The sequence below is a fragment of the Planococcus citri genome, chromosome 3 (genome assembly GCF_950023065.1).
Source record: "Planococcus citri chromosome 3, ihPlaCitr1.1, whole genome shotgun sequence".
Classification (NCBI taxonomy): domain Eukaryota; kingdom Metazoa; phylum Arthropoda; class Insecta; order Hemiptera; family Pseudococcidae; genus Planococcus; species Planococcus citri.
This window is the reverse complement of record NC_088679.1, coordinates 13,482,431-13,494,609: the sequence shown is the minus strand read 5'-3', so window position 1 is coordinate 13,494,609 and position 12,179 is coordinate 13,482,431. Positions and strand designations below refer to the sequence as shown.

The 12,179-nt window shown below is 35.0% G+C and overlaps 2 protein-coding genes across 2 annotated transcripts in view; one reads left to right on the top strand and one right to left on the bottom strand.

Moving 5' to 3' along the window:
- LOC135841105 (max dimerization protein 3-like) overlaps positions 1-12,179 on the bottom strand; it is an 835,585-nt gene that overhangs the window by 118,938 nt on the left and 704,468 nt on the right. The gene's annotated exons all lie outside the window — the stretch shown is intronic.
- On the top strand, positions 613-12,164 carry LOC135839717 (metabotropic glutamate receptor 1-like). The gene is made up of 16 exons (XM_065355870.1): positions 613-1,109; positions 6,127-6,235; positions 6,331-6,604; positions 6,851-6,957; positions 7,211-7,362; positions 7,503-7,705; positions 7,798-7,931; positions 8,451-8,536; positions 9,208-9,424; positions 9,513-9,636; positions 10,162-10,562; positions 10,698-11,009; positions 11,075-11,274; positions 11,566-11,690; positions 11,792-11,871; positions 12,031-12,164. The coding sequence occupies exons 1-16, from the start codon at positions 874-876 to the stop codon at positions 12,094-12,096; spliced, it is 2,826 nt and encodes a 941-aa protein (XP_065211942.1). The 5' UTR covers positions 613-873; the 3' UTR covers positions 12,097-12,164.

Genomic DNA, 12,179 nt, shown 5'->3' with positions numbered 1-12,179 from the left:
TCATAGGTTCAATAATAATTATAAGAATTCTAAAACCACGAATTGGTGTTTTTACTGCAGGTATTGTAGCCTGATTTCTGCTTAGCTTCGATTTGAATCTTTTTCTCGAATAAAAAAAACTTCAGTTTTTCTGTTTGCCCCTTCATTTTCAGTAAATACCATAACTTTATTATTTCATCTACGAGAGTAAATAATTAAACCCCGCAGACCGCAATAATTGCAGAAAATGCTTTCCAAGCTCGATTTTCTCATGGTTATGCTGGACTTTAACTGGAATGATCGAGATGCTCCCTCCCGTCCGTGCCAAAAAACACAATCAATAAAAATCTGCTTAAAAAATAATGTTCTATCGAGTTATATTCGGAAACCAATAATTTTCAAACATACGCTATCGTATCTATTTTATCATAAAAATTTCATCATCCTGGATGAATAACTGCATTGAAATTTTTGTCACTTTGAGTGCACAGAATTTGCCATCCTATCGTGCTGTGGAATTGTGTCATGTGAGATAAGGTATTGAACGAGATAAAGCAAAAAAATGATAGCACTTTGAAAATGTTCAAAAATTCTAATTTAAAAAATCTGTATGCAATTTTGTTCTTGTGAGTAGATTGTTCGCGAATGTTACCTACCTACATCATACAGGAATTTATAAAATTATACCTACTTCAATTTTGTAAATAATACAACCGATTCACAGCGTTTGATTTTTTTTTTTAAATTTTTAATCAATTTTCGAGATCATTTGCGAGCTTTCATTTCAAATTTAATAATTAAATTCGTGTGCATCATTTCAACGTAATATTTTAACTTCATCGCATCAGTTTTGTGCGCAAAGAGAGACCTTATCGAATAATTCAACTGAGTAATATGAAACGGCATCGTTACACTTTTTTGTTGATTTTTTTTATATCAACGGTTTCGCAGAAGAACGCGAATTGCGATAATGAATCGTCATCGAAAAAAGACAGCAAGCCAAGTATCAAAATAGACGTTATTTTATTGCTATCTAGAAATGGAGGTGACGGCAAATGTGCGGACGAATTTCATCCGGATGCATTACAAAACGTGGAAGCGTTATACTATGCGCTGGATTTAATACAAAAGTAGGAAAAAAATGGTTTTCGTTAGTGATTTTATCGAGGAGACAAATTTTTAACTGTATATTGTAGGGCAGATTAACAAAAGACATAGATTAGAGTGCATAATAAAAATAGGTAACCCTATTGACAATTTCAAGTGGCAGAATGCTAGCAACAGTGCTAGCATGGTCATGCTAGCACTGGTTGCACCATTTTGAACACCTTTTCTAGCATATCTGCTAGCAAACTGTTGCCAGCACAATGCTAGGAAAATGGTACTAGCACCACGCTAGCAGCATTTTTCTAGCATTATGCTAGCGATGGTTTGCTAGCAGATATGCTAGTACAGGTGTTCAAAATGGTGCCATTGGTGCTAGCATAGTCATGCTAGCATATTTCTAGCATATGCTGGCATACAATTGGCATAATTCTAGCAGGGGGACTAGCATTATGCTAGCGTCAGTTTGCTAGCAGATATGCTAGTGCAGGTGTTCAAAATGGTGCTACTGGTGCTAGCATGATCTTGCTAGCTTTTTGCTAGCATATGCTAGCATGTGTATAATATGTATAATGCTAGAAGTGCATTAATTTCCTTATTAAAGAATAGGGTATTTTTAATTATGGTACGTTTCCCAAAAATATCCAAAAATTGGCAATTGCCCTACAATGCTAGTTTAGAACTAGCATTGCACTAGCATCTTGTGCTAGTATAAACTGAGTGATTAGTTTGCCAACTTCACTCTTCTTAATTTAAACAGGAAACTGTATTGAGCTTATATTCGACTTGACTACATACTTCATCTAAGAGAAGTAAAGTGTATCATGATAAAGAACAACACTAGCAATTTGCTAGCATTATGCTAGCACTTGACTGCTAGCACCTGGATAAGAAGTCTTTCAACAAAAATCCAGCACCATGCTAGTACTTTGACTGCTAACTTTACCAAGGTTAGAATAGCGCTAGCAGTGGACTAGTGCAAGTTTACCTGTGATTGTATTTCTAGCATGTAACTAGCAGATTGCTAGCATGCCTTTTGCTAGTTCACCTCATGCTAGCACCATTACAGAGTGCTAGCAATGCACTAGCAATATGCTAGTAGTGACTGCTAGCTTTACTCGGTGGTTATGCTGCTAGCATGTAACCAGCAAATTGCTGGTCTGTCCTTTGCTAGTTCACCGCATGCTAGCATCATACCAGTTCTATGCTAGGATGAATTTTCCAATAAAATGTCTGCTGGCAAAGTGCTAAGTGCTAACACCATTCTAACTGGTAATCTGCTAGTTGATTTCATGCTAGCACCGTGCTAGTATTCTGCTACTAATGCTAGCATTCTGCTAGTAAAATTGTTGATAAGATAATTATTCTGCTAGGATTAACTAGTGTATAGCTAGTGTAATTTTTACTAGCTCATATCATGCTAGCAACATGGTAGCTTTATGCTAGGAGAAACTGCCAGCATCGCTCGGTAATTATGATGCTAGGATATAACTAGCATGTTGCTAGCATACATTGTGCTAGCTCATCTCAAGCTAGTATCATGGTAGAATTTTGCTAGCAGAAGCTGCTGGGATCACTCGATAATTATGGTGCTGGGTTTTAACTAGCATATCCCTAGCATACATTTTGCTAGATAATCTCACATTAGCAATATGATAGCATCATGCTAGCAGGGACAACTGGCATTACTAGGTAATTATGAGGTAAGGGTTTGATTAGCACATTGCTCGCATACATTTTGCTAGCTCATCCATGCTAGCGATATGATAGCATCATGCTAGTATGAACTGCTAGCATCACTTGGTAATTAAGGGGCAAGGGTTTAACTAGCATATTGCTAGCATACATTGTGCTAGCTCATCTCATACTAGATATATGATAGCATTTTGCTAGCGGGAAATGCTAGCTTCATTCGGTAGTTATGTTGCTAGCATGTAGCTAGCTCATTGCTAACATACTTCTTGCTAGTTTGTATCATGCTAGTAATAAGCTGGCATTTTGCTAGCATGTTATGCTAGTTCATTTCATGCTAGCATAACGCTAGTATCATGCTAGTTTCCTGCTACTCATGCTAGGTGGGTGCTACTAATGCTAGCATTCTGCTAGTAAAATTGTCAATAGGGAAGGTTACATAAATGCAAGCTCAAAATCAAAGTGTTCGAAAAAAACTAGGGTAAAGCTAGAAAACAAATTGGGGAGGCGGGAGGGGAGATTTTTTCACATGGCCCTCTACGTATGGGTGAAATATTTCAAAAATGCAAAGTATTCATTTTTATGTTACTGCTTTTGTTCAAATTGGCAGCGAATTTTTTATAGGGTAATTTGTTTCACTCCCAAGATTAAGCACGAAAAATGATATTTCTCGTCAATTCGCTGACAAATTCGGGGGAAAGGGATATTTACCACATGCTCGTCTACACATTGGTAAAATATCTCAATAAAATGCAAAATTTTTCATTTTTAAAGTTTCTGATGGTATACTTGTGCAATAAGAGTAAAACTTGTATTTTTTTTTCATCGAAAGTGAAATAAAATGCCAGTCCAATTTTTTGATATCTTATTCTAAATGACAAGCACTACAACTGAGAATTTTTTCAGAATGTTTACTCGCCAAGATCATGGTTATGTTTAAATTATAAGTTTTCAAGTCGATTTTTTTAGGTTTTTGAAAGTGGCAACACTGATTTTGACATCATTCGTCAATTACCTTCTCAAAATACTACAATTTGAAAAAAAATTAAAAATTTTATACCACGTACAACCGGAGCAATTTGCAACTGAAATTTTCCATTTTCGGCCATTTTGAAAAACTTTAAAACCCCACAGCTCCACGAAAAAAATCGAAAAAATGTCCGGTTTGCGTGATTTTTCATCGCTTGATGACCTCTAAACATGATCTGATTTTTAAAAAAATCGAAGACCCCTCGTGCGAAAATCCGCCGATTTGGCATGGAATGAGCCTTTGTAATTTGGCTACCTATTTGGCTATTCAGTAGAGGACTCTAGACCGGGAAGGGGAATGCATCGCAAGTCTCTTTCGAAAACGATTCTTCGATTCTAATCAAATTTTTTTTAGAATCACTGTATGTGGGTAATTCTCAGAAAAAGGTAAAATTCGTGTACATAGCAAATTTCTCAACGGTTTTAGCATGAATTTTTTTTTTTTTTTTTTGGTCCATTCAAGAATGACCCCGCACACATTTCACACATGGTATTGAGGTTTTTAGACCCTCCTTTCATTGGTGTACATTTGATTTTATACCCCAAATTTCCTTCGACTTGGCTGTCACACATCATGTTTTTGAAAATGAATGTTATAAAGTGTCATGAACTTCATTTTTTTTTGGAAAAATTGACACATTCTCATTATCATCAGTGGCGAGGCGTGAATTTTCCTGGCAGGGAAGCAAATTTGTAGTAAAAATTTTCAAGAAATGAAGTACCACAGAGACAGAGTTACATTGAATAAAATGGTGACAATCATTTTATGCAATTTTTCAAATTCACTGTTTTTATTTGGAGCTGTATACAAGCGCATGCGCATGTTACATTAAAAAAACTGGATCGTAAGAGGCAACTAGCAAGTTGCTTCCAAAGAATCACCGTTCGACGCTCTAACGCGGGTGTTGAGGATGGCAAATATGACTCTTTTTTCAGTTGAAACCGGTTTTTTGGAAGCAATGTACAGTTTGCTTCCAAAACACAGAATTATGGTTTTTGTATTCAATAAAAGAGGTGTATTGGATGTCATATGAACAAAATAGTATTCTCCATCGTTTTTCAAATATTTTCTGATATTGATAACTTTGTTACCTACTGGTTACTGATATTTTTTAATTAATTTAATTTTCTACAACAAGGAAAGTGTAAAGGGAAGCAATGCTTCCCTTGCTTCCATGGACGCTTCGCCACTGATTATCATAGAACATGAAAGTCTGTTATTGTGCAAATTGCAATTGCAATAAGTCTATAGGAAGCTCACAATTCACATTTGAAAACTGTCACACACTTTTTGCTCAAATTTTCGAGCAATTTTCAATTATTTTTGGTAGCTTCCCAATCCAACATTTTTTTCTGGTGAGTGGCTGCACTGGTTCACTGTTCTCATAGAAATGTTACGCCGCACCGTTCTTTTTAAAAACTACATTACAGCTCGTTCTGATCGTACTTATCTGTGAAGTTTTGATATTTCGCAAAATCTGTGTCCTCCGGCTTGGTGTTTTCATTTACGCCAATGAACCCGCCAAAACCAATAATTGAGCACGAGAAGTTATTCTACATGATAAGTACACATTTATTTCGTGTTAAAAATCGAATAATGTCCAGTAGGCAAGGCTAGAAACGAAAAAACGTTGAGATTGTCCTTCGGCTTGTCCAGCGCCCATTTGTCCTTCGACTTGGCCAAATTTCAGACAGCAGTACTTTTATCGCGCTAGTCGGCATATTACACGATAATACAAGCAAAATTTCACATTTTCTCCCTCCCCACACTTCACCTCTACCCCTACCAAATAAATAAGTCCAGATTCGAACTCTGCGGCCTGAAAAACATAAATCGACATATTACACGATAATATAAGCAAAATTTGACATGTTCCCCCTCCCCACGCCTCACCCTCCACCTCTACAAAAAAAATAACTCCAGATTCGAATTCTACGACCTTGAAAACATGTCAATCGACGTATTACACATCGATGAGGGTCGAATTCTAATTATCGCCGTTTTAGGGGGGCCGGGTTCCACAGTGGGGGGGGATTGAATTGAGGCCAACACTAGAAAAAGGATCTGGGACACATATACAAATGATTCCCACTTGAAATTTTCCAAAAAAATGATTTTCGTTTTTAAAAATTATGCATATCAAAATCGACCCTTTTTCTGAGAATTACCCACGTATTGATTTGAAAACATTTTTGGATGCACAGAAAATACATAACACGAACGAACCGAATAAATCATTCGTTTAAAAGAACGCCCAGTAGGTATCTACTAAAATTATGACTTTAATATCTACAATGTAATGATTTTTATTTTGATTTCAGAGACGACAAACTTTCGCAAAAATTCAATTTAACAGTAGATATAATGGAAGTTTGCAGGATTCCCAACCTAGAATTGAAACATCTTTCAAAATTATACGATCAATTAAAGGTAGCCACCGAACTAGATACGTATACAAATCCATTGCTTGATAGGTACACTATATGTAAATAAGACCATTAATTATGAAAATCATAATTTCACAGGTGGATCCGATAGAACATGAGAATGCAACCTTTGGACTCATTTATGACACTGTTTTCACAACATTCAATTATGAAAATATTTTCGACACGTTTCGTACCTTCCCTCACATCAGCTATTCAGGGCCTCCGACGAAATTGAACGACGCGGATGTGATTGCGCCGCAATTTACGTTTGATTTTATCACTTCAACATCCGGTCATATTTTCATAGCAGACGTTATACTGGAAATTTTGAATCATTTCAAGTGGAAATATGTTACAGTACATGATCCTCGTGAGTATTCCAGCCAAGGATTCGAATGTTTCAATATTTTTAACACGAGTTTTATTTTATAGTTTGAAACACTTTTTTTTTTAGGTACACAAATTACCTAGATAATGTTTTATCAAAAATACTTTTAAAAAGCAAAATTACCGCCAACAAAAAAAAAAAAATAATAATGTTTTATTTCAGGTGGGATTAAACTTTACAAGTTGATTATACCTACTCGTATGTTGTATACTCGCATTTTATTTTCAGAATCAGGTTCTAGAGACGGCCAATATGAAATGGCCAAGTTTTTTGAGAGACGCGTTGAGAAATTAGCTGAGAGCAACGATATATGCATAGTCAATGTAAAAGAATCGGTAAGTATAGTTATGATATGACACTGATTTGAGAGATGATAAAAATAAATAAGACCAAATTAAAACCAAATACTTACAAAGACAGAAGAGTAAGCAGCTAGAAAGAAAGTACCTACATGCTCCGACTGAAGTGTATTTAATCACGAGGTACAAATTTTCTGATCGAAGCGAAGGGAAAGAGGAAAATTATTTACTGCAGTTCATCCTAATAAGCATTTCATAAGTTGGATTATTGCTCAATCCACATTTTCAGATTATTGAAGCCGCCGAAAATGTACTAACACAAACGCATACTCGCACGAGTAGTATGGCCGACGTAATCCTTTGTTTTTGCGATCAACAAGCCATCGAAAATTTAAAGGACCAATTGCAAAACCGAAATAAAAAATACGTTGTAATTGTGGGGTGAGTATACCTAATATTAGTTGGTACTTGGTACGTATCAGATACTTAGCTTCTCACACATGTTTTTTTTTCGAGCTTGGGAGCACTTATCATAATTTTTTTTTAAATGCATGATTTGTTTCGTAAATTCGTGAAAACAGAAATACAGAGCTATGTTGGACAAACAAAGTGGAATGGAATTCAACTTTGGGAGACCTGTACTATGTCACGCCATCGTTTCAATATAATGAAAATTTCTACCATTACTACACTTCGTTGTCAGAGGAAAATTATACGAGATATCCCTATCTTGAGAAGTTCAGGAAACGGTACTCCAAATATGACCGCAAAAAAATGTCTAATGGTAAAGCATCTTACAAAAAATAGTAGAGTACAACTATAGCATATTTGGTAGTTATTTTGAAGAATATATTATTTCATTTTTTCGATCCACAGGTACGAGTATGTACACACATACCTATCAGAATAATTCAAATTCAGCGATTAACATCATCAAATCACTATACACAATGGCTCATGTTATAAAACGAACATTTGATTCAAAATCAAAGAAGGACAGATATGAAGCAGTGAGTGTCGGTCCTGTACTGACAAGGCAACTTTTCGAACTGGCATCCTCTGATTTGAACTAGACTAAGTTACTAGATCGAACGAGCAATCTTAAAAATATTATATTGCTCAACATGAGAAAAAATGAACGCTTCAGGCACTTATAAGTTGAGTTGGTTTGCTAATTGGGAATTCTTTTGACTGTTTTTTTAAAACCAAAACTATAGGTAAGAAAAAAGAAACCGGAGAGTATTTCTTGAAAATGTGAGAACTCATGTCACACACAACTTAATCTCAAATAACTTTATTTTGTGATTACTGATTAGTAATGTTGTTCGATAGCATAAGTGAAAAAATAGGTATTGTAACATTCCTACTTGTGTTTTGTAGTTTTTATTCAGAGTATGCTGTTTCATATTTAATCAGGTTTCGTTCAAATCGGAGGACGTCAGTTCATAAAGTTCCCTTACGAGATAAGGAAAAATTTGAGCAACGCCATTTTTATCGATAATAAACTAATGAACATTATATTCCAATAGAAAAGTGTGCTTCGCAACATCGAATTTAATATATTCAACGAAAATATAAGTTTTACTGAACGCAGTGGTCTACCACGGATAGAAAAGTAAGTACCTAGGCGTTATGTATTCGTTTCCACAAATTTTTCATTCGAATCCGCTTCTCCTAGTAGTTTTACGTATGTAGCAACATTTTTGCGTGGCCAAATTACATACAGTACCTACCAAAAATTTTAAATACTTGAAGAAGTCTAACTAAATTTATAGGACGGCATCAGGCTCATTTTATCAATTGCTTTTCCTTTTTGTATAAATATCTGCAATGGTGAAAGAGAATTTCGGAGCTCTTATGGAGATTACTCAAAATAAAGAGGTTCACACCTACCTTTAGGATGAAAAACTCTTATTTCAATCCTTACTGAAATATTTATTTCACCACCCGAAAACTCATGAAAATTGGCATGAATGTAGGAAACATACAATTGAGAATTACTAAAAAAATTAAAAAATTTTGTAAATTCATAATCGAAAGTGCGAGCTAAGAGGTCACGGCATTGATTTGGGCGAGGAGGGGAGGAGAATTATTCAGCGACCGCTACACTGATTTCAGTCATTTTTCTTGATATTAATACTAATATCATACTTTTGTAATATGTATGTACCTATGTATAAAGCTGGCAACAGATATTTAAAAAAATTTAGAAAAATACATCCAATATTTAAATTTCTTGACACACACGAGCACCTACAGAAAATATACTCATAATTCCATCTTTAGATTTGATATACACAAATTTCAAGCAGTACAAAATGAATCCGGATATTTCATCAGAGTGGCTGAATATTTGAAAACCAATCACACGGAATATAACGAAGGAAAAAATCATAGTTCACGAATACAAGGTAACCTGACCATATTGGATGCGAGTTTCCAATATCCAAAACACTATCCGATGCAGAGATGCAGCGTACCATGTCCAGCCACATACATCCGGGTGAATTTTTCGTTTAAATGCCATTATACAATTTTTAATCAATCAAAATTAATTACATATCTATTGTTCGATCGAAATTGGTTTACAGACAAATCATGAAAACCAATGTTGTTGGAAATGCGAAAAATGCGACATTTTTTCCATACCACACAGGGATGGCACTTCGTGCGAAAAATGTGGAGAAGGTTTAATGGCGAATCAAAATTACACCGGTGGGTGCTAATGCTCCAGGAGCATATCTATTTTTTCCCCCCTTAAAACGTTCATTTCAGTACACCAAATTAACGTTGTAAAATAACCTACTAGGCAACAATTTTCAACTTTTTTATTATGTTTGGGATGGAAATGCACAATGCACTTGATCGATAGTTTAGACCTTAAGACACAAAACAGAGTGAGTTTTTTAAATTTGAGTTGTTTTTGTGGTCAGGAGAGGTAGTCAAAGTTGTGAAAATAACCGTTTTTGCCTACTTCAAAAATTCATAGCGACATCCATATTGTTTTGTGAAAAAAAAAACAGTTCATTTTCAGATTCTAAAAACTTTTTAAAGTAAATTGATTCTCCGATTTTCGAAGTTTTAAGCATTCTTTTCTTCTTATAATGTTTGAAATACGAAAAAAATTAAATTTGAACTTTAATTTTATTCATAGAATAGGTAAGCCCATTTTCAACCCAAACACAAATTTTCTGCTGCCCAGTGTAATCAATTTTTTTTTTTGAAATGACTGTTGTGTAGCGTGTATACCTTCACCTTTATTTGGTATTCTACAAATACCAACCGAGTGCACTGATATTCAGAATTTGTTATCCATCGGACTTTCTTCACTCTCCATCATATTGACAGCGGTCGTACTATTGGTGTTTGTCAAATATCAAAATACTCCGGCTGTCAAGTCAACCACCAAAGAACTATGTTATGTTATGTTTGCTGGTATTATTTTGGTCAACACTACAATCCTCATTTCGACGGTAACCTCAAATTTTTTGACATCAGATGTCAAAGTTTTACCAGCAATTGGTTTTACAATGATATACGCTGCTTTACTGGTGAAAACTAATCGAATCGCACGTCTACTGGTCACGTCTAAACATAGATTCGCCAACATGAACCTCAAATATTTGTCACTGAAGGCTCAGGTAGGTACCTAGTTACTTAGTTTCTTAGTATTCACTAAAGTAAGTACATATTTAAACACTGGTCGAAAATATCATAACCTATTCACGTTCATGAAGGTTGAGCTACAAATGCAAATGTTCTTTTTCAACTTTCAGATCATCATAACCGCGATTCTTATTGCAATAGAAATAGTAATATGCTGGTTCGCAGTGAAATTTCAAGATCCAGATCCAGACATCAATGGAAGTGACTTCATTCTGAAAATGTATTACTTGGACAGGGTATTTTTATTCAAAATATTCGCTTTCGTCACCCTGTTGATATTGCTTTGCACTTATTACGCGGTCAAAACACGAAATCTGCCAGAAAATTTCAACGAGGCCAAGTGCATTGGTTTTGCGATGTACACAACAGTACTCACAGCAATCGCTTCCAGCACGGTATACTTTACTACTGATGAGAAAAAAGTAAGCTTCTTAGTGAATTCAACTTCTCATGAACATGAATCAATTGACAGTCAAATCTTTTGCAGGTATTAGCGATGAACGTATGCGCTTCGATTAATACTCTGATAATTTTGATTTTCTTGTTTTCGCCAAAATTGTACATCATCTTGTGGAAGCCTGAGAGGAATACTATAGTCTTCTTTTCACCTGTTACATCCGGTATTCGCAGTTATATGGGAAAGGAATCACGTACCAATTCACGCAAACCATTGAATCAGTGTTACTCGTAAGTTCATATATGTCGAAATGTAAACAAGCTACACACAAGCGAAGCAATATTATTGCGCATCTAGCTCAAATCGGGCCATAATTGTTCCCTTTTTTTTGCTACAATTTTAACAAAACGGAAATCATTCATTCAAAACAATGCTTTTTTCAGTATTATTCGAGCACAAATACGCAACCTTTAAAAAATGCCTCTATAGTTTTGAATTTTATGAACAAATGGATCATAATTTCTAGAGACATGTCCTGCAACATATGGCATTTATAATTCATATTCTTCAATTTGATACAGGCTCGAAAACTCAGGACCACAATCAAGCTTGAATAATGCAGCAGAGAATTTGAAGGAGCATGATCGAAGTGTCGCAGTAAAGGTTATCGAAGAAATTGACATTCTACACAAAGAAATAAATTTAGGTAAGCATACGAAATCTGACTACCAAAATGCACAGTGAAACACAGTGAGATAATCTTATTTCACGACCGAATTCATATCACTGTGAATTTTTTTACTGTAGATTTGAAGGAGAAATTCAAAACAGGCGATTTAAAACTTGATGAAATAATGGATAATCTGCAAAAAGCGTATTCTGAAAAGGTATGATTCAATGTTGATTACAATGAATCTATCTATATATACTACATGATATACATATAAGTAGACGTTTTCATATACTACGAGTATGACCAACATGGTTTGAATTTATACTTAATTAAAATCTAACAATTAATGCAAAATGTATTTTCCTTTTCATAGACTGAGAACATAAAACTGAAATATATTGTCGAAGCGGATCGGACGGAGAAAAATGCCGTTAAGTAAAAAACAAGACTACCTATTTCCAAGATACACCTTCAAACACTCCAAATGAATGAATTTGAATGTGGAGCTTGCATTGTAAATTT